Source organism: Eucyclogobius newberryi, unplaced genomic scaffold (assembly GCF_026437365.1).
Source record: "Eucyclogobius newberryi isolate DKJ021-1_F unplaced genomic scaffold, fEucNew1.0.hap1 SCAF_31, whole genome shotgun sequence".
Taxonomy (NCBI): Eukaryota; Metazoa; Chordata; class Actinopteri; order Gobiiformes; family Gobiidae; genus Eucyclogobius; species Eucyclogobius newberryi.
The window spans coordinates 210435-231026 of record NW_027315957.1 but is presented as its reverse complement, the minus strand read 5'-3'; the positions used below and the strand labels follow the sequence as shown (position 1 = coordinate 231026).

The 20592-nt window shown below is 42.0% G+C and overlaps 1 protein-coding gene across 1 annotated transcript in view; it reads right to left on the bottom strand.

The window, feature by feature from the left end:
• The window catches only part of LOC140374754 (solute carrier organic anion transporter family member 2B1-like), a 71890-nt gene that overhangs the window by 18725 nt on the left and 32573 nt on the right, over positions 1 to 20592 (bottom strand). The window contains exon 6 of the mRNA XM_072461754.1: positions 20468 to 20566. Coding sequence (XP_072317855.1) covers positions 20468 to 20566 — 99 coding nt within the window. The remainder of the gene's footprint in view (positions 1 to 20467; positions 20567 to 20592) is intronic.

The following is a 20592-nucleotide window of genomic DNA, read 5'->3' as shown; positions in this document are numbered from 1 at the left end:
GTCCTGGTTTAGTCTTGGTCTAGTCTTGGTTTAGTCCTGGTTTAGTCTTGGTTTAGTCTTGGTATAGTTTTGGTTTAGTCCTGGTTTAGTCCTGGTTTAGTCCTGGTTTAGTCCTGGTTTAGTCTTGGTTTAGTCTTGGTGTAGTTTTGGTTTAGTCCTGGTTTAGTCTTGGTTTAGTCCTGCTTTAGTCTTGGTTTAGTCTTGGTTTAGTCTTGCTGTAGTCCTGGTTTAGTCCTGGTTTAGTCTTGGTTTAGTCCTGCTTTAGTCCTGCTTTAGTCCTGCTTTAGTCTTGGTTTAGTCTTGGTTTAGTCTTGGTTTAATTCTGCTTTAGTCCTGGTTTAGTCCTGCTTTAGTCTTGGTTTAGTCCTGCTTTAGTCCTGCTTTAGTCCTGGTTTAGTCCTGGTTTAGTCTTGCTTTAGTCCTGGTTTAGTCTTGGTTTAGTCTTGGTTTAGTCCTGGTTTAGTCTTGCTTTAGTCCTGGTTTAGTCTTGGTTTAGTCTTGGTGTAGTTTTGGTTTAGTCCTGGTTTAGTCCTGGTTTATTCCTGGTTTAGTCCTGGTTTAGTCCTGGTTTAGTCTTGGTTTAGTCTTGGTTTAGTCTTGGTTTAGTCCTGCTTTAGTCTTGGTTTAGTCTTGGTTTAGTCTTGCTTTAGTCCTGGTTTAGTCTTGGTTTAGTCTTGGTGTAGTTTTGGTTTAGTCCTGGTTTAGTCCTGGTTTATTCCTGGTTTAGTCCTGGTTTAGTCCTGGTTTAGTCTTGGTTTAGTCTTGGTTTAGTCTTGGTTTAGTCCTGCTTTAGTCCTGCTTTAGTCTTGGTTTAGTCTTGGTTTAGTCTTGGTTTAGTCTTGGTTTAGTCCTGGTTTAGTCTTGGTTTAGTCTTGGTTTAGTCTTGGTTTAGTCTTGGTTTAGTCCTGGTTTAGTCCTGGTTTAGTCCTGCTTTAGTCTTGGTTTAGTCCTGCTTTAGTCCTGGTTTAGTCCTGGTTTAGTCCTGCTTTAGTCTTGGTTTAGTCTTGGTTTAGTCTTGGTTTAGTCCTGGTTTAGTCCTGGTTTAGTCCTGGTTTAGTCTTGCTTTAGTCCTGCTTTAGTCTTGGTTTAGTCCTGGTTTAGTCCTGGTTTAGTCCTGGTTTAGTCTTGCTTTAGACCTGCTTTAGTCCTGGTTTAGTCCTGCTTTAGTCCTGCTTTAGTCCTGCTTTAGTCTTGGTTTAGTCTTGGTTTAGTCTTGGTTTAGTCTTGGTTTAGTCTTGGTTTAGTCCTGGTTTAGTCCTGGTTTAGTCCTGGTTTAGTCTTGCTTTAGTCTTGGTATAGTTTTGGTTTAGTCCTGGTTTAGTCCTGCTTTAGTCCTGGTTTAGTCTTGGTATAGTTTTGGTTTAGTCCTGGTTTAGTCCTGGTTTAGTCCTGCTTTAGTCTTGGTTTAGTCTTGGTTTAGTCCTGCTTTAGTCCTGCTTTAGTCCTGCTTTAGTCTTGGTTTAGTCCTGGTTTAGTCCTGGTTTAGTCCTGGTTTAGTCTTGGTTTAGTCTTGGTGTAGTTTTGGTTTAGTCCTGGTTTAGTCCTGGTTTAGTCCTGCTTTAGTCCTGCTTTAGTCTTGGTTTAGTCTTGGTTTAGTCTTGGTTTAGTCTTGGTTTAGTCTTGCTTTAGTCTTGGTTTAGTTCTGCTTTAGTCCTGGTTTAGTCCTGCTTTAGTCTTGGTTTAGTCTTGGTGTAGTTTTGGTTTAGTCCTGCTTTAGTCCTGCTTTAGTCCTGCTTTAGTCTTGGTATAGTTTTGGTTTAGTCCTGGTTTAGTCGTGCTTTAGTCCTGGTTTAGTCTTGGTATAGTTTTGGTTTAGTCCTGGTTTAGTCCTGGTTTAGTCCTGCTTTAGTCTTGGTTTAGTCTTGGTTTAGTCCTGCTTTAGTCCTGGTTTAGTCCTGGTTTAGTCTTGGTTTAGTCTTGGTGTAGTTTTGGTTTAGTCCTGGTTTAGTCTTGCTTTAGTCCTGCTTTAGTCTTGGTTTAGTCTTGGTTTAGTCCTGGTTTAGTCCTGGTTTAGTCTTGGTTTAGTCCTGCTTTAGTCCTGCTTTAGTCCTGCTTTAGTCTTGGTTTAGTCTTGGTTTAGTCTTGGTTTAGTCTTGCTTTAGTCTTGGTTTAGTTCTGCTTTAGTCCTGGTTTAGTCCTGCTTTAGTCTTGGTTTAGTCTTGGTGTAGTTTTGGTTTAGTCCTGCTTTAGTCCTGCTTTAGTCCTGCTTTAGTCTTGGTTTAGTCTTGGTTTAGTCTTGGTTTAGTCTTGGTTTAGTCTTGGTTTAGTCTTGGTTTAGTCTTGGTTTAGTCTTGGTTTAGTCCTGGTTTAGTCCTGGTTTAGTCTTGGTTTAGTCTTGGTTTAGTCTTGGTTTAGTCTTGGTTTAGTCTTGGCTTAGTCTTGGTTTAGTCCTGGTTTAGTCCTGGTTTAGTCCTGGTTTAGTCCTGCTTTAGTCCTGCTTTAGTCCTGCTTTAGTCTTGGTTTAGTCTTGGTTTAGTCTTGGTTTAGTCCTGGTTTAGTCCTGCCTTAGTCTTGGTTTAGTCCTGCTTTAGTCTTGGTTTAGTCCTGGTTTAGTCCTGGTTTAGTCCTGGTTTAGTCTTGCTTTAGTCCTGGTTTAGTCTTGGTTTAGTCTTGGTTTAGTCTTGGTATAGTTTTGGTTTAGTCCTGGTTTAGTCCTGCTTTAGTCTTGCTTTAGTCTTGGTATAGTTTTGGTTTAGTCCTGGTTTAGTCCTGGTTTAGTCTTGGTATAGTTTTGGTTTAGTCCTGGTTTAGTCCTGGTTTAGTCCTGGTTTAGTCCTGGTTTAGTCTTGGTTTAGTCTTGGTATAGTTTTGGTTTAGTCCTGGTTTAGTCCTGCTTTAGTCTTGGTTTAGTCCTGCTTTAGTCCTGCTTTAGTCTTGGTTTAGTCCTGCTTTAGTCCTGGTTTAGTCCTGGTTTAGTCTTGGTTTAGTCTTGGTTTAGTCTTGCTTTAGTCCTGCTTTAGTCTTGGTTTAATCTTGGTATAGTTTTGGTTTAGTCCTGGTTTAGTCCTGGTTTAGTCCTGCTTTAGTCCTGCTTTAGTCCTGCTTTAGTCTTGGTTTAGTCTTGGTTTAGTCTTGGTTTAGTCCTGGTTTAGTCTTGGTTTAGTCTTGGTTTAGTCCTGCTTTAGTCTTGGTTTAGTCTTGGTTTAGTCTTGGTTTAGTCTTGGTTTAGTCTTGGTTTAGTCCTGGTTTAGTCCTGGTTTAGTCCTGCCTTAGTCTTGGTTTAGTCCTGCTTTAGTCTTGGTTTAGTCCTGGTTTAGTCCTGGTTTAGTCCTGGTTTAGTCTTGCTTTAGTCCTGGTTTAGTCTTGGTTTAGTCCTGCTTTAGTCTTGGTTTAGTCCTGGTTTAGTCTTGCTTTAGTCTTGGTTTAATCTTGGTATAGTTTTGGTTTAGTCCTGGTTTAGTCCTGGTTTAGTCTAGGTATAGTTTTGGTTTAGTCCTGGTTTAGTCCTGGTTTAGTCCTGCTTTAGTCTTGGTTTAGTCTTGGTATAGTTTTGGTTTAGTCCTGGTTTAGTCCTGGTTTAGTCCTGCTTTAGTCTTGGTTTAGTCCTGCTTTAGTCCTGCTTTAGTCTTGGTTTAGTCCTGGTTTAGTCTTGGTTTAGTCTTGCTTTAGTCCTGCTTTAGTCTTGGTTTAATCTTGGTTTAGTCCTGGTTTAGTCCTGGTTTAGTCTTGGTTTAGTCCTGGTTTAGTCTTGGTTTAGTCTTGGTTTAGTCCTGGTTTAGTCCTGCTTTAGTCTTGGTTTAGTCCTGGTTTAGTCCTGGTTTAGTCCTGGTTTAGTCCTGGTTTAGTCTTGCTTTAGTCCTGCTTTAGTCTTGGTTTAGTCCTGGTTTAGTCCTGGTTTAGTCCTGGTTTAGTCTTGCTTTAGACCTGCTTTAGTCCTGCTTTAGTCCTGCTTTAGTCCTGCTTTAGTCCTGCTTTAGTCTTGGTTTAGTCTTGGTTTAGTCTTGGTTTAGTCCTGGTTTAGTCCTGGTTTAGTCCTGGTTTAGTCTTGCTTTAGTCCTGGTTTAGTCTTGGTTTAGTCTTGGTATAGTTTTGGTTTAGTCCTGGTTTAGTCCTGCTTTAGTCCTGGTTTAGTCTTGGTATAGTTTTGGTTTAGTCCTGCTTTAGTCCTGCTTTAGTCCTGCTTTAGTCTTGGTTTAGTCCTGGTTTAGTCCTGGTTTAGTCCTGGTTTAGTCTTGGTTTAGTCTTGGTGTAGTTTTGGTTTAGTCCTGGTTTAGTCTTGCTTTAGTCCTGCTTTAGTCTTGGTTTAGTCTTGGTTTAGTCCTGGTTTAGTCCTGGTTTAGTCTTGGTTTAGTCCTGCTTTAGTCCTGCTTTAGTCTTGGTTTAGTCTTGGTTTAGTCTTGGTTTAGTCTTGGTTTAGTCTTGCTTTAGTCTTGGTTTAGTTCTGCTTTAGTCCTGGTTTAGTCCTGCTTTAGTCTTGGTTTAGTCTTGGTGTAGTTTTGGTTTAGTCCTGCTTTAGTCCTGCTTTAGTCCTGGTTTAGTCTTGGTTTAGTCTTGGTTTAGTCTTGGTTTAGTCTTGGTTTAGTCTTGGTTTAGTCTTGGTTTAGTCTTGGTTTAGTCCTGGTTTAGTCCTGGTTTAGTCCTGGTTTAGTCCTGGTTTAGTCTTGGTTTAGTCCTGGTTTAGTCCTGGTTTAGTCCTGGTTTAGTCCTGGTTTAGTCCTGCTTTAGTCCTGCTTTAGTCCTGCTTTAGTCCTGGTTTAGTCTTGGTTTAGTCTTGGTTTAGTCTTGGTTTAGTCTTGGTTTAGTCCTGGTTTAGTCTTGGTTTAGTCTTGGTTTAGTCCTGCTTTAGTCTTGGTTTAGTCTTGGTTTAGTCTTGGTTTAGTCTTGGTTTAGTCTTGGTCTAGTCTTGGTTTAGTCCTGGTTTAGTCCTGCCTTAGTCTTGGTTTAGTCCTGCCTTAGTCTTGGTTTAGTCCTGGTTTAGTCCTGGTTTAGTCCTGGTTTAGTCTTGCTTTAGTCCTGGTTTAGTCTTGGTTTAGTCCTGCTTTAGTCTTGGTTTAGTCTTGGTTTAGTCTTGGTATAGTTTTGGTTTAGTCCTGGTTTAGTCCTGCTTTAGTCTTGCTTTAGTCTTGCTTTAGTCCTGGTTTAGTCCTGCTTTAGTCTTGGTTTAATCTTGGTATAGTTTTGGTTTAGTCTTGGTTTAGTCTTGGTATAGTTTTGGTTTAGTCCTGGTTTAGTCTTGGTTTAGTCTTGGTTTAGTCTTGGTATAGTTTTGGTTTAGTCCTGGTTTAGTCCTGGTTTAGTCCTGCTTTAGTCTTGGTTTAGTCCTGCTTTAGTCCTGCTTTAGTCTTGGTTTAGTCCTGCTTTAGTCCTGGTTTAGTCTTGGTTTAGTCTTGCTTTAGTCCTGCTTTAGTCTTGGTTTAATCTTGGTATAGTTTTTGTTTAGTCCTGGTTTAGTCCTGGTTTAGTCTTGGTTTAGTCCTGGTTTAGTCCTGGTTTAGTCTTGGTTTAGTCTTGGTTTAGTCTTGCTTTAGTCCTGCTTTAGTCTTGGTTTAATCTTGGTATAGTTTTGGTTTAGTCCTGGTTTAGTCTTGGTTTAGTCTTGGTTTAGTCCTGGTTTAGTCCTGGTTTAGTCCTGGTTTAGTCCTGGTTTAGTCCTGGTTTAGTCCTGGTTTAGTCCTGCTTTATTCCTGCTTTAGTTCTGGTTTAGTCCTGGTTTAGTCCTGGTTTAGTCCTGGTTTAGTCCTGCTTTAGTCCTGCTTTAGTCGTGCTTTGGTCGTACTTTAGTCGTACTTTAGTCCTGCTTTAGTCCTGGTTTAGTCCTGGTTTAGTCCTGCTTTAGTCCTGCTTTAGTCCTGCTTTAGACCTGATTTAGTCCTGCTTTAGTCCTGCTTTAGTCCTGGTTTAGTCCTGCTTTAGTCCTGGTTTAGTCCTGGTTTAGTCCTGCATTAGTCCTGCATTAGTCCTGCTTTAGTCCTGCTTTAGACCTGCTTTAGTCCTGGTTTAGTCCTGGTTTAGTCCTGCTTTAGTCCTGGTTTAGTCCTGCTTTAGTCCTGCTTTAGTCCTGCTTTAGACCTGCTTTAGTCCTGCTTTAGTCCTGGTTTAGTCCTGGTTTAGTCCTGCTTTAGTCCTGGTTTAGTCCTGGTTTAGTCCTGCTTTAGTCCTGCTTTAGTTCTGGTTTAGTCCTGGTTTAGTCCTGCTTTAGTCCTGCTTTAGACCTGGTTTAGACCTGGTTTAGTCCTGCTTTAGTCCTGCTTTAGTCCTGGTTTAGTCCTGGTTTAGTCCTGGTTTAGTCCTGCTTTAGTCCTGCTTTAGTCCCGCTTTAGTCCCGGTTTAGTCCTGCATTAGTCCTGCATTAGTCCTGGTTTAGTCCTGCTTTAGTCCTGCTTTAGTCCTGCTTTAGTCCTGCTTTAGTCCTGCTTTAGTCCTGCTTTAGTCCCGCTTTAGTCCCGCTTTAGTCCCGCTTTAGTCCCGCTTTAGTCCCGCTTTAGTCCCGCTTTAGTCCTGCTTTAGTCCTGCTTTAGTCCTGCTTTAGTCCTGGTTTAGTCCTGCTTTAGTCCTGCTTTAGTCCTGCTTTAGTCCTGCTTTAGTCCTGCTTTAGACCTGGTTTAGTCCTGGTTTAGTTCTGCTTTAGTCCTGGTTTAGTCCTGGTTTAGTCCTGGTTTAGTCCTGCTTTAGTCCTGCTTTAGTCCTGCTTTAGTCCTGCTTTAGTCCTGCTTTAGTCCTGGTTTAGTCCTGGTTTAGTCCTGCTTTAGTCCTGCTTTAGTTCTGCTTTAGTCCTGCTTTAGTTCTGCTTTAGTCCTGGTTTAGTCCTGCTTTAGTCCTGCTTCAGTCCTGGTTTAGTCCTGCTTTAGTCCTGCTTTAGTCCTGCTTTAGTCCTGGTTTAGTCCTGCTTTAGTTCTGCTTTAGTCCTGCTTTAGTTCTGGTTTAGTCCTGCTTTAGTCCTGGTTTAGTCCTGCTTTAGTCCTGGTTTAGTCCTGCTTTAGTCCTGCTTTAGTCCTGCTTTAGTCCTGGTTTAGTCCTGCTTTAGTCCTGCTTTAGTCCTGCTTTAGTCCTGGTTTAGTCCTGCTTTAGTCCTGGTTTAGACCTGCTTTAGTTCTGGTTTAGTCCTGCTTTAGTCCTGGTTCAGTCCTGGTTTAGACCTGCTTTAGTCCTGGTTTAGTCCTGGTTTAGTCCTGGTTTAGTCCTGCTTTAGTCCTGCTTTAGTCCTGGTTTAGTCCTGCTTTAGTCCTGCTTTAGTTCTGCTTTAGTCCTGCTTTAGTCTTGGTTTAGTCCTGGTTTAGTCTTGGTTTAGTCTTGGTATAGTTTTGGTTTGGTCCTGGTTTAGTCCTGCTTTAGTCCTGCTTTAGTCTTGGTATAGTTTTGGTTTAGTCCTGGTTTAGTCCTGCTTTAGTCCTGCTTTAGTCCTGCTTTAGTCTTGGTTTAGTCTTGGTTTAGTCCTGGTTTAGTCCTGGTTTAGTCTTGGTTTAGTCTTGGTGTAGTTTTGGTTTAGTCTTGGTTTAGTCCTGCTTTAGTCTTGGTTTAGTCTTGGTATAGTTTTGGTTTAGTCCTGGTTTAGTCCTGCTTTAGTCCTGCTTTAGTCTTGGTTTAGTCTTGGTTTAGTCTTGGTTTAGTCTTGGTTTAGTCCTGGTTTAGTCCTGCTTTAGTCCTGCTTTAGTCCTGCTTTAGTCTTGGTTTAGTCTTGGTTTAGTCTTGGTGTAGTTTTGGTTTAGTCTTGGTTTAGTCTTGGTTTAGTCCTGGTTTAGTATTGGTTTAGTCTTGGTTTAGTCCTGGTTTAGTCCTGGTTTAGTCCTGCTTTAGTCTTGCTTTAGTCCTGGTTTAGTCCTGGTTTAGTCCTGCTTTAGTCTTGCTTTAGTCCTGGTTTAGTCCTGCTTTGGTCTTGGTTTAGTCTTGGTTTAGTCTTGCTTTAGTCTTGGTTTAGTTCTGCTTTAGTCCTGGTTTAGTCCTGCTTTAGTCTTGGTTTAGTCCTGCTTTAGTCCTACTTTAGTCTTGGTTTAGTCTTGGTTTAGTCCTGGTTTAGTCCTGCTTTAGTCTTGCTTTAGTCTTGCTTTAGTCTTGCTTTAGTCTTGCTTTAGTCCTGCTTTAGTCCTGCTTTAGTCTTGGTTTAGTCTTGGTTTAGTCCTGCTTTAGTCCTGCTTTAGTCTTGCTTTAGTCTTGGTTTAGTCCTGGTTTAGTCCTGGTTTAGTCCTGGTTTAGTCCTGGTTTAGTCTTGCTTTAGTCTTGCTTTAGTCCTGGTTTAGTCTTGGTTTAGTCCTGGTTTAGTCCTGGTTTAGTCCTGCTTTAGTCTTGGTTTAGTCCTGGTTTAGTCTTGCTTTAGTCTTGCTTTAGTCCTGCTTTAGTCTTGGTATAGTTTTGGTTTAGTCCTGGTTTAGTCCTGGTTTAGTCCTGGTTTAGTCTTGCTTTAGTCTTGCTTTAGTCCTGCTTTAGTCTTGGTTTAGTCCTGGTTTAGTCCTGGTTTAGTCCTGGTTTAGTCTTGCTTTAGAACTGCTTTAGTCCTGCTTTAGTCCTGCTTTAGTCCTGCTTTAGTCCTGCTTTAGTCTTGGTTTAGTCTTGGTTTAGTCTTGGTTTAGTCTTGGTTTAGTCTTGGTTTAGTCCTGGTTTAGTCCTGGTTTAGTCTTGCTTTAGTCCTGGTTTAGTCTTGGTTTAGTCCTGGTTTAGTCTTGGTTTAGGCTTGGTATAGTTTTGGTTTAGTCCTGGTTTAGTCTTGGTATAGTTTTGGTTTAGTCCTGGTTTAGTCCTGGTTTTGTCCTGCTTTAGTCTTGGTTTAGTCTTGGTTTAGTCCTGCTTTAGTCCTGCTTTAGTCCTGCTTTAGTCTTGGTTTAGTCCTGGTTTAGTCCTGGTTTAGTCCTGGTTTAGTCTTGGTTTAGTCTTGGTGTAGTTTTGGTTTAGTCCTGGTTTAGTCTTGCTTTAGTCCTGCTTTAGTCTTGGTTTAGTCTTGGTTTAATCTTGGTATAGTTTTGGTTTAGTCCTGGTTTAGTCTAGGTATAGTTTTGGTTTAGTCCTGGTTTAGTCCTGGTTTAGTCCTGCTTTAGTCTTGGTTTAGTCCTGCTTTAGTCCTGCTTTAGTCTTGGTTTAGTCCTGGTTTAGTCTTGGTTTAGTCTTGCTTTAGTCCTGCTTTAGTCTTGGTTTAATCTTGGTATAGTTTTGGTTTAGTCCTGGTTTAGTCCTGGTTTAGTCTTGGTTTAGTCCTGGTTTAGTCTTGGTTTAGTCTTGGTTTAGTCCTGGTTTAGTCCTGCTTTAGTCTTGGTTTAGTCTTGGTTTAGTCCTGGTTTAGTCCTGGTTTAGTCCTGGTTTAGTCCTGGTTTAGTCTTGCTTTAGTCTTGCTTTAGTCCTGCTTTAGTCTTGGTTTAGTCCTGGTTTAGTCCTGGTTTAGTCCTGGTTTAGTCTTGCTTTAGACCTGCTTTAGTCCTGCTTTAGTCCTGCTTTAGTCCTGCTTTAGTCCTGCTTTAGTCCTGCTTTAGTCCTGCTTTAGTCTTGGTTTAGTCTTGGTTTAGTCTTGGTTTAGTCCTGGTTTAGTCCTGGTTTAGTCCTGGTTTAGTCTTGCTTTAGTCCTGGTTTAGTCTTGGTTTAGTCCTGGTTTAGTCTTGGTTTAGTCTTGGTATAGTTTTGGTTTAGTCCTGGTTTAGTCCAGCTTTAGTCCTGGTTTAGTCTTGGTATAGTTTTGGTTTAGTCCTGCTTTAGTCCTGCTTTAGTCCTGCTTTAGTCTTGGTTTAGTCCTGGTTTAGTCCTGGTTTAGTCCTGGTTTAGTCTTGGTGTAGTTTTGGTTTAGTCCTGGTTTAGTCTTGCTTTAGTCCTGCTTTAGTCTTGGTTTAGTCTTGGTTTAGTCCTGGTTTAGTCCTGGTTTAGTCTTGGTTTAGTCCTGCTTTAGTCCTGCTTTAGTCTTGGTTTAGTCTTGGTTTAGTCTTGGTTTAGTCTTGGTTTAGTCTTGCTTTAGTCTTGGTTTAGTTCTGCTTTAGTCCTGGTTTAGTCCTGCTTTAGTCTTGGTTTAGTCTTGGTGTAGTTTTGGTTTAGTCTTGGTTTAGTCTTGGTTTAGTCTTGGTTTAGTCTTGGTTTAGTCTTGGTTTAGTCCTGGTTTAGTCCTGGTTTAGTCCTGGTTTAGTCTTGGTTTAGTCTTGGTTTAGTCCTGGTTTAGTCCTGGTTTAGTCCTGGTTTTGTCCTGCTTTAGTCCTGCTTTAGTCCTGCTTTAGTCCTGGTTTAGTCTTGGTTTAGTCTTGGTTTAGTCTTGGTTTAGTCTTGGTTTAGTCCTGGTTTAGTCTTGGTTTAGTCTTGGTTTAGTCTTGGTTTAGTCCTGGTTTAGTCTTGGTTTAGTCTTGGTTTAGTCCTGCTTTAGTCTTGGTTTAGTCTTGGTTTAGTCTTGGTTTAGTCTTGGTTTAGTCTTGGTCTAGTCTTGGTTTAGTCCTGCCTTAGTCTTGGTTTAGTCCTGCCTTAGTCTTGGTTTAGTCCTGGTTTAGTCCTGGTTTAGTCCTGGTTTAGTCTTGCTTTAGTCCTGGTTTAGTCTTGGTTTAGTCCTGCTTTAGTCTTGGTTTAGTCTTGGTTTAGTCTTGGTATAGTTTTGGTTTAGTCCTGGTTTAGTCCTGCTTTAGTCTTGCTTTAGTCTTGCTTTAGTCCTGGTTTAGTCCTGCTTTAGTCTTGGTTTAATCTTGGTATAGTTTTGGTTTAGTCTTGGTTTAGTCTTGGGATAGTTTTGGTTTAGTCCTGGTTTAGTCTTGGTTTAGTCTTGGTTTAGTCTTGGTATAGTTTTGGTTTAGTCCTGGTTTAGTCCTGCTTTAGTCCTGCTTTAGTCTTGGTTTAGTCCTGCTTTAGTCCTGGTTTAGTCTTGGTTTAGTCTTGCTTTAGTCCTGCTTTAGTCTTGGTTTAATCTTGGTATAGTTTTGGTTTAGTCCTGGTTTAGTCCTGGTTTAGTCTTGGTTTAGTCCTGGTTTAGTCCTGGTTTAGTCTTGGTTTAGTCTTGGTTTAGTCTTGCTTTAGTCCTGCTTTAGTCTTGGTTTAATCTTGGTATAGTTTTGGTTTAGTCCTGGTTTAGTCTTGGTTTAGTCTTGGTTTAGTCCTGGTTTAGTCCTGGTTTAGTCCTGTTTAGTCCTGGTTTAGTCCTGGTTTAGTCCTGGTTTAGTCCTGCTTTATTCCTGCTTTAGTTCTGGTTTAGTCCTGGTTTAGTCCTGCTTTAGTCCTGCTTTAGTCGTGCTTTGGTCGTACTTTAGTCGTACTTTAGTCCTGGTTTAGTCCTGGTTTAGTCCTGCTTTAGTCCTGCTTTAGTCCTGCTTTAGTCCTGCTTTAGTCCTGCTTTAGTCCTGCTTTAGACCTGATTTAGTCCTGCTTTAGTCCTGCTTTAGTCCTGGTTTAGTCCTGCTTTAGTCCTGCTTTAGTCCTGGTTTAGTCCTGCATTAGTCCTGCATTAGTCCTGCTTTAGTCCTGCTTTAGACCTGCTTTAGTCCTGGTTTAGTCCTGGTTTAGTCCTGCTTTAGTCCTGGTTTAGTCCTGCTTTAGTCCTGCTTTAGTCCTGCTTTAGACCTGCTTTAGTCCTGCTTTAGTCCTGGTTTAGTCCTGGTTTAGTCCTGCTTTAGTCCTGGTTTAGTCCTGGTTTAGTCCTGCTTTAGTCCTGCTTTAGTTCTGCTTTAGTTCTGGTTTAGTCCTGGTTTAGTCCTGGTTTAGTCCTGGTTTAGTCCTGCTTTAGTCCTGCTTTAGTCCCGCTTTAGTCCCGGTTTAGTCCTGCATTAGTCCTGCATTAGTCCTGGTTTAGTCCTGCTTTAGTCCTGCTTTAGTCCTGCTTTAGTCCTGCTTTAGTCCTGCTTTAGTCCTGCTTTAGTCCCGCTTTAGTCCCGGTTTAGTCCCGGTTTAGTCCTGCTTTAGTCCTGCTTTAGTCCTGCTTTAGTCCTGGTTTAGTCCTGGTTTAGTCCTGCTTTAGTCCTGCTTTAGTCCTGCTTTAGTCCTGCTTTAGACCTGGTTTAGTTCTGCTTTAGTCCTGGTTTAGTCCTGCTTTAGTCCTGCTTTAGTCCTGCTTTAGTCCTGCTTTAGTCCTGCTTTAGTCCTGCTTTAGTCCTGGTTTAGTCCTGCTTTAGTCCTGCTTTAGTTCTGCTTTAGTCCTGCTTTAGTTCTGCTTTAGTCCTGGTTTAGTCCTGCTTTAGTCCTGCTTTAGTCCTGGTTTAGTCCTGCTTTAGTCCTGCTTTAGTCCTGGTTTAGTCCTGCTTTAGTCCTGGTTTAGTCCTGCTTTAGTTCTGCTTTAGTCCTGCTTTAGTTCTGGTTTAGTCCTGCTTTAGTCCTGCTTTAGTCCTGGTTTAGTCCTGGTTTAGTCCTGCTTTAGTCCTGCTTTAGTCCTGCTTTAGTCCTGCTTTAGTCCTGCTTTAGTCCTGCTTTAGTCCTGGTTTAGTTCTGCTTTAGTCCTGCTTTAGTCTTGGTTTAGTCCTGGTTTAGTCTTGGTTTAGTCTTGGTATAGTTTTGGTTTGGTCCTGGTTTAGTCCTGCTTTAGTCCTGCTTTAGTCTTGGTATAGTTTTGGTTTAGTCCTGGTTTAGTCCTGCTTTAGTCCTGCTTTAGTCCTGCTTTAGTCTTGGTTTAGTCTTGGTTTAGTCCTGGTTTAGTCCTGGTTTAGTCTTGGTTTAGTCTTGGTGTAGTTTTGGTTTAGTCTTGGTTTAGTCCTGCTTTAGTCTTGGTTTAGTCTTGGTATAGTTTTGGTTTAGTCCTGGTTTAGTCCTGCTTTAGTCCTGCTTTAGTCTTGGTTTAGTCTTGGTTTAGTCTTGGTTTAGTCTTGGTTTAGTCTTGGTTTAGTCCTGGTTTAGTCCTGCTTTAGTCCTGCTTTAGTCCTGGTTTAGTCTTGGTTTAGTCTTGGTGTAGTTTTGGTTTAGTCTTGGTTTAGTCTTGGTTTAGTCTTGGTTTAGTCTTGGTTTAGTCTTGGTTTAGTCCTGGTTTAGTCCTGGTTTAGTCCTGCTTTAGTCTTGCTTTAGTCCTGGTTTAGTCCTGGTTTAGTCCTGCTTTAGTCTTGCTTTAGTCCTGGTTTAGTTCTGCTTTAGTCCTGGTTTAGTCCTGCTTTAGTCCTACTTTAGTCTTGGTTTAGTCTTGGTTTAGTCCTGGTTTAGTTCTGCTTTAGTCCTGGTTTAGTCTTGGTTTAGTCTTGCTTTAGTCTTGGTTTAGTTCTGCTTTAGTCCTGGTTTAGTCCTGCTTTAGTCTTGGTTTAGTCCTGCTTTAGTCCTACTTTAGTCTTGGTTTAGTCTTGGTTTAGTCCTGGTTTAGTCCTGCTTTAGTCTTGCTTTAGTCTTGCTTTAGTCTTGCTTTAGTCTTGCTTTAGTCCTGGTTTAGTCCTGCTTTAGTCCTGCTTTAGTCTTGGTTTAGTCTTGGTTTAGTCTTGGTGTAGTTTTGGTTTAGTCTTGGTTTAGTCTTGGTTTAGTCCTGGTTTAGTCTTGGTTTAGTCTTGGTTTAGTCCTGGTTTAGTCCTGGTTTAGTCCTGCTTTAGTCTTGCTTTAGTCCTGGTTTAGTCCTGGTTTAGTCCTGCTTTAGTCCTGGTTTAATCCTGGTTTAGTCCTGCTTTGGTCCTGGTTTAATCCTGGTTTAGTCCTGCTTTGGTCTTGGTTTAGTCTTGGTTTAGTCTTGCTTTAGTCTTGGTTTAGTTCTGCTTTAGTCCTGGTTTAGTCCTGCTTTAGTCTTGGTTTAGTCCTGCTTTAGTCCTACTTTAGTCTTGGTTTAGTCTTGGTTTAGTCCTGGTTTAGTCCTGCTTTAGTCTTGCTTTAGTCTTGCTTTAGTCTTGCTTTAGTCTTGCTTTAGTCTTGCTTTAGTCCTGCTTTAGTCTTGGTTTAGTCTTGGTTTAGTCCTGGTTTAGTCCTGCTTTAGTCCTGCTTTAGTCTTGCTTTAGTCCTGGTTTAGTCCTGGTTTAGTCCTGGTTTAGTCCTGGTTTAGTCCTGCTTTAGTCTTGCTTTAGTCTTGCTTTAGTCCTGCTTTAGTCCTGGTTTAGTCTTGGTTTAGTCCTGGTTTAGTCCTGGTTTAGTCCTGCTTTAGTCTTGGTTTAGTCCTGGTTTAGTCTTGCTTTAGTCCTGGTTTAATCCTGGTTTAGTCCTGCTTTGGTCTTGGTTTAGTCTTGGTTTAGTCTTGCTTTAGTCTTGGTTTAGTTCTGCTTTAGTCCTGGTTTAGTCCTGCTTTAGTCTTGGTTTAGTCCTGCTTTAGTCCTACTTTAGTCTTGGTTTAGTCTTGGTTTAGTCCTGGTTTAGTCCTGCTTTAGTCTTGCTTTAGTCTTGCTTTAGTCTTGCTTTAGTCTTGCTTTAGTCTTGCTTTAGTCCTGCTTTAGTCTTGGTTTAGTCTTGGTTTAGTCCTGGTTTAGTCCTGCTTTAGTCCTGCTTTAGTCTTGCTTTAGTCCTGGTTTAGTCCTGGTTTAGTCCTGGTTTAGTCCTGGTTTAGTCCTGCTTTAGTCTTGCTTTAGTCTTGCTTTAGTCCTGCTTTAGTCCTGGTTTAGTCTTGGTTTAGTCCTGGTTTAGTCCTGGTTTAGTCCTGCTTTAGTCTTGGTTTAGTCCTGGTTTAGTCTTGCTTTAGTCCTGCTTTAGTCTTGGTATAGTTTTGGTTTAGTCCTGGTTTAGTCCTGGTTTAGTCCTGGTTTAGTCTTGCTTTAGTCTTGCTTTAGTCCTGCTTTAGTCTTGGTTTAGTCCTGGTTTAGTCCTGGTTTAGTCTTGCTTTAGTCTTGCTTTAGAACTGCTTTAGTCCTGCTTTAGTCCTGCTTTAGTCCTGCTTTAGTCCTGCTTTAGTCCTGCTTTAGTCTTGGTTTAGTCTTGGTTTAGTCTTGGTTTAGTCTTGGTTTAGTCTTGGTTTAGTCCTGGTTTAGTCCTGGTTTAGTCTTGCTTTAGTCCTGGTTTAGTCTTGGTTTAGTCCTGGTTTAGTCTTGGTTTAGTCTTGGTATAGTCTTGGTTTAGTCCTGGTTTAGTCTTGGTATAGTTTTGGTTTAGTCCTGGTTTAGTCCTGGTTTAGTCTTGGTTTAGTCTTGGTGTAGTTTTGGTTTAGTCCTGGTTTAGTCTTGCTTTAGTCCTGCTTTAGTCTTGGTTTAGTCTTGGTTTAGTCCTGGTTTAGTCCTGGTTTAGTCTTGGTTTAGTCCTGCTTTAGTCCTGCTTTAGTCTTGGTTTAGTCTTGGTTTAGTTTTGGTTTAGTCTTGCTTTAGTCTTGGTTTAGTTCTGCTTTAGTCCTGGTTTAGTCCTGCTTTAGTCTTGGTTTAGTCTTGGTGTAGTTTTGGTTTAGTCCTGGTTTAGTCCTGCTTTAGTCCTGCTTTAGTCTTGGTTTAGTCTTGGTTTAGTCTTGGTTTAGTCTTGGTTTAGTCTTGGTTTAGTCTTGGTTTAGTCCTGGTTTAGTCCTGGTTTAGTCCTGGTTTAGTCCTGGTTTAGTCTTGGTTTAGTCCTGGTTTAGTCCTGGTTTAGTCCTGCTTTAGTCCTGCTTTAGTCCTGGTTTAGTCTTGGTTTAGTCTTGGTTTAGTCCTGGTTTAGTCTTGGTTTAGTCTTGCTTTAGTCCTGCTTTAGTCTTGGTTTAGTCTTGGTTTAGTCTTGGTTTAGTCTTGGTTTAGTCTTGGTTTAGTCCTGGTTTAGTCCTGGTTTAGTCTTGGTCTAGTCTTGGTTTAGTCCTGCTTTAGTCTTGGTTTAGTCCTGGTTTAGTCCTGGTTTAGTCCTGGTTTAGTCTTGCTTTAGTCCTGGTTTAGTCTTGGTTTAGTCCTGCTTTAGTCTTGGTTTAGTCTTGGTTTAGTCTTGCTTTAGTCTTGCTTTAGTCCTGGTTTAGTCTTGCTTTAGTCTTGGTTTAATCTTGGTATAGTTTTGGTTTAGTCCTGGTTTAGTCCTGGTTTAGTCCTGGTTTAGTCCTGCTTTAGTCTTGGTTTAATCTTGGTATAGTTTTGGTTTAGTCCTGGTTTAGTCCTGGTTTAGTCTTGGTTTAGTCCTGGTTTAGTCCTGGTTTAGTCTTGGTTTAGTCTTGGTTTAGTCTTGGTTTAGTCCTGGTTTAGTCCTGGTTTAGTCTTGGTTTAGTCTTGGTATAGTTTTGGTTTAGTCCTGGTTTAGTCCTGGTTTAGTCCTGGTTTAGTCCTGCTTTATTCCTGGTTTAGTTCTGGTTTAGTCCTGCTTTAGTCCTGCTTTAGTCCTGGTTTAGTCCTGCTTTAGTCCTGCTTTAGTCCTGCTTCAGTCCTGGTTTAGTCCTGCTTTAGTCGTGCTTTAGTCGTACTTTAGTCGTACTTTAGTCGTACTTTAGTCCTGCTTTAGTCCTGCTTTAGTCCTGGTTTAGTCCTGGTTTAGTCCTGCTTTAGTCCTGCTTTAGTCCTGCTTTAGTCCTGGTTTAGTCCTGCTTTTGTCCTGCTTTAGTCCTGCTTTAGACCTGATTTAGTCCTGCTTTAGTCCTGCTTTAGTCCTGGTTTAGTCCTGCATTAGTCCTGCTTTAGACCTGCTTTAGTCCTGGTTTAGTCCTGGTTTAGTCCTGCTTTAGTCCTGGTTTAGTCCTGGTTTAGACCTGCTTTAGTCCTGCTTTAGTCCTGCTTTAGTCCTGGTTTAGTCCTGCTTTAGTCCTGCTTTAGTCCTGGTTTAGTCCTGGTTTAGTCCTGCTTTAGTCCTGCTTTAGTTCTGCTTTAGTCCTCCTTTAGCCCTGGTTTAGCCCTGGTTTAGCCCTGGTTTAGTCCTGGTTTAGTCCTGGTTTAGTCCTGGTTTAGTCCTGCTTTAGTCCTGCTTTAGTCCTGGTTTAGACCTGCTTTAGTCCTGGTTTAGACCTGGTTTAGTCCTGGTTTAGTCCTGGTTTAGTCCTGCTTTAGTCCTGGTTTAGTCCTGCTTTAGTCCTGGTTTAGTCCTGGTTTAGTCCTGCTTTAGTCCTGGTTTAGTCCTGGTTTAGTACTGCTTTAGTTCTGTTTTAGTCCTGCTTTAGTTCTGGTTTAGTTCTGGTTTAGTCCTGGTTTAGTCCTGCTTTAGTCATGCTTTAGTCATGCTTTAGGCCTGCTCTAGTCCTGCTTTAGTCCTGCTTTAGTCCTGCTTTAGTCCTGCTTTAGTCCTGCTTTAGTCCTGCTTCAGTCCTGCTTCAGTCCTGCTTCAGTCCTGCTTCAGTCCTGGTTTAGTCCTGCTTTAGTCCTGCTTTAGTCCTGCTTTAGTCCTGCTTTAGTCCTGCTTTAGTCCTGCTTTAGACCTGGTTTAGTCCTGGTTTAGTTCTGCTTTAGTCCTGCTTTAGTCCTGGTTTAGTCCTGCTTTAGTCCTGCTTTAGTCCTGCTTTAGACCTGGTTTAGTCCTGGTTTAGTTCTGCTTTAGTCCTGCTTTAGTCCTGCTTTAGTCCTGCTTTAGTCCTGCTTTAGTCCTGCTTTAGTCCTGGTTTAGTCCTGCTTTAGTCCTGGTTTAGTCCTGCTTTAGTCCTGCTTTAGTTCTGCTTTAGTCCTGCTTTAGTTCTGCTTTAGTCCTGGTTTAGTCCTGGTTTAGTCCTGCTTTAGTCCTGCTTTAGTCCTGGTTTAGTCCTGCTTTAGTCCTGCTTTAGTCCTGCTTTAGTCCTGGTTTAGACCTGCTTTAGTCCTGGTTTAGTCCTGCTTTAGTCCTGGTTTAGTCCTGCTTTAGTTCTGCTTTAGTCCTGCTTTAGTTCTGGTTTAGTCCTGCTTTAGTCCTGGTTTAGTCCTGCTTTAGTCCTGGTTTAGTCCTGCTTTAGTCCTGCTTTAGTCCTGGTTTAGTCCTGCTTTAGTCCTGCTTTAGTCCTGCTTTAGTCCTGGTTTAGTCCTGCTTTAGTCCTGCTTTAGTCCTGGTTTAGACCTGCTTTAGTTCTGGTTTAGTCCTGCTTTAGTCCTGGTTTAGTCCTGGTTTAGACCTGCTTTAGTCCTGCTTTAGTCCTGCTTTAGTCCTGGTTTAGTCCTGGTTTAGTTCTGCTTTAGTCCTGCTTTAGTCCTGCTTTAGTCCTGCTTTAGTCCTGGTTTAGTCCTGCTTTAGTCCTGCTTTAGTCCTGCTTTAGTCCTGGTTTAGTACTGCTTTAGTTCTGTTTTAGTCCTGCTTTAGTTCTGGTTTAGTTCTGGTTTAGTCCTGCTTTAGTCCTGCTTTAGTCCTGCTTTAGTCCTGCTTTAGTCCTGCTTTAGACCTGCTTTAGACCTGCTTCAGTCCTGCTTTAGTCCTGCTTTAGTCCTGCTTTAGTTCTGCTTTAGTCCTGCTTTAGTTCTGCTTTAGTCCTGGTTTAGTCCTGCTTTAGTCCTGGTTTAGTCCTGCTTTAGACCTGCTTTAGTCCTGGTTTAGTCCTGGTTTAGTCCTGCTTTAGTCCTGGTTTAGTCCTGCTTTAGTTCTGCTTTAGTCCTGCTTTAGTTCTGGTTTAGTCCTGCTTTAGTCCTGGTTTAGTCCTGCTTTAGTCCTGCTTTAGTCCTGCTTTAGTCCTGCTTTAGTCCTGGTTTAGTCCTGCTTTAGTCCTGCTTTAGTCCTGGTTTAGACCTGCTTTAGTTCTGGTTTAGTCCTGCTTTAGTCCTGGTTTAGTCCTGGTTTAGACCTGCTTTAGTCCTGCTTTAGTCCTGCTTTAGTCCTGGTTTAGTCCTGGTTTAGACCTGGTTTAGTCCTGGTTTAGACCTGGTTTAGACCTGGTTTAGTCCTGGTTTAGACCTGCTTTAGTCCTGCTTTAGTCCTGGTTTAGTCCTGCTTTAGTCCTGGTTTAGTCCTGGTTTAGTCCTGCTTTAGTCCTGCTTTAGTCCTGCTTTAGTCCTGGTTTAGTTCTGCTTTAGTCCTGCTTTAGTTCTGCTTTAGTCCTGCTTTAGTTCTGCTTTAGTCCTGCTTTAGTCCTGCTTTAGTCCTGGTTTAGACCTGGTTTAGACCTGCTTTAGTCCTGGTTTAGACCTGCTTTAGTCCTGGTTTAGTCCTGCTTTAGTCCTGGTTTAGTCCTGCTTTAGTTCTGGTTTAGTCCTGCTTTAGTCCTGGTTTAGTCCTGCTTTAGTCCTGGTTTAGTCCTGGTTTAGTCCTGCTTTAGTCCTGCTTTAGTCCTGGTTTAGTCCTGCTTTAGTCCTGCTTTAGTCCTGGTTTAGACCTGCTTTAGTTCTGGTTTAGTCCTGCTTTAGTCCTGGTTTAGTCCTGGTTTAGACCTGCTTTAGTCCTGCTTTAGTCCTGCTTTAGTCCTGGTTTAGTCCTGGTTTAGTCCTGCTTTAGTCCTGCTTTAGTCCTGGTTTAGTCCTGCTTTAGTCCTGCTTTAGTCCTGCTTTAGTCCTGCTTTAGTTCTGCTTTAGTCCTGCTTTAGTTCTGCTTTAGTCCTGGTTTAGTCCTGCTTTAGTCCTGCTTTAGTCCTGGTTTAGTCCTGCTTTAGTCCTGGTTTAGACCTGGTTTAGTCCTGCTTTAGTTCTGCTTTAGTCCTGCTTTAGTTCTGGTTTAGTCCTGCTTTAGTCCTGGTTTAGTCCTGCTTTAGTCCTGCTTTAGTCCTGCTTTAGTCCTGCTTTAGTCCTGGTTTAGTCCTGCTTTAGTCCTGCTTTAGTCCTGCTTTAGTCCTGGTTTAGACCTGCTTTAGTTCTGGTTTAGTCCTGCTTTAGTCCTGGTTTAGTCCTGGTTTAGTCCTGCTTTAGTCCTGCTTTAGTCCTGCTTTAGTCCTGGTTTAGACCTGGTTTAGTCCTGGTTTAGACCTGGTTTAGACCTGGTTTAGTCCTGGTTTAGTCCTGGTTTAGTCCTGGTTTAGTCCTGCTTTAGTCCTGCTTTAGTCCTGCTTTAGTTCTGCTTTAGTCCTGCTTTAGTTCTGCTTTAGTCCTGGTTTAGTCCTGGTTTAGTCCTGCTTTAGTCCTGCTTTAGTCCTGGTTTAGTCCTGCTTTAGTCCTGCTTTAGTCCTGCTTTAGTTCTGCTTTAGTCCTGCTTTAGTTCTGCTTTAGTCCTGCTTTAGTCCTGCTTTAGTTCTGCTTTAGTCCTGCTTTAGTCCTGCTTTAGTCCTGCTTTAGTTCTGCTTTAGTCCTGCTTTAGTCCTGCTTTAGTCCTGGTTTAGACCTGCTTTAGTCCTGGTTTAGACCTGCTTTAGTCCTGGTTTAGTCCTGCTTTAGTCCTGGTTTAGTCCTGCTTTAGTTCTGGTTTAGTCCTGCTTTAGTCCTGGTTTAGTCCTGCTTTAGTCCTGGTTTAGTCCTGCTTTAGTCCTGCTTTAGTTCTGCTTTAGTCCTGCTTTAGTCCTGCTTTAGTCCTGGTTTAGACCTGCTTTAGTCCTGGTTTAGTCCTGCTTTAGTCCTGCTTTAGTCCTGCTTTAGTCCTGCTTTAGTCCTGGTTTAGACCTGCTTTAGTCCTGGTTTAGTCCTGCTTTAGTCCTGGTTTAGTCCTGCTTTAGTTCTGCTTTAGTCCTGCTTTAGTTCTGCTTTAGTCCTGCTTTAGTCCTGCTTTAGTTCTGCTTTAGTCCTGCTTTAGTCCTGCTTTAGTCCTGCTTTAGTTCTGCTTTAGTCCTGCTTTAGTTCTGCTTTAGTCCTGCTTTAGTCCTGCTTTAGTCCTGGTTTAGACCTGCTTTAGTCCTGGTTTAGACCTGCTTTAGTCCTGGTTTAGTCCTGCTTTAGTCCTGGTTTAGTCCTGCTTTAGTCCTGGTTTAGTCCTGCTTTAGTCCTGGTTTAGTCCTGCTTTAGTCCTGGTTTAGTCCTGGTTTAGTCCAGACCTGAGGGAACCGTGTTGAAGTCCACAAAGATCCTGAGGGTCAGAGCGCTGGTCATGAACCCGAAGGCCGGTCCAATGGAGCTGACGGCGAGAAGGATCCCTGAGGAACAGAACCAGAACCATCAG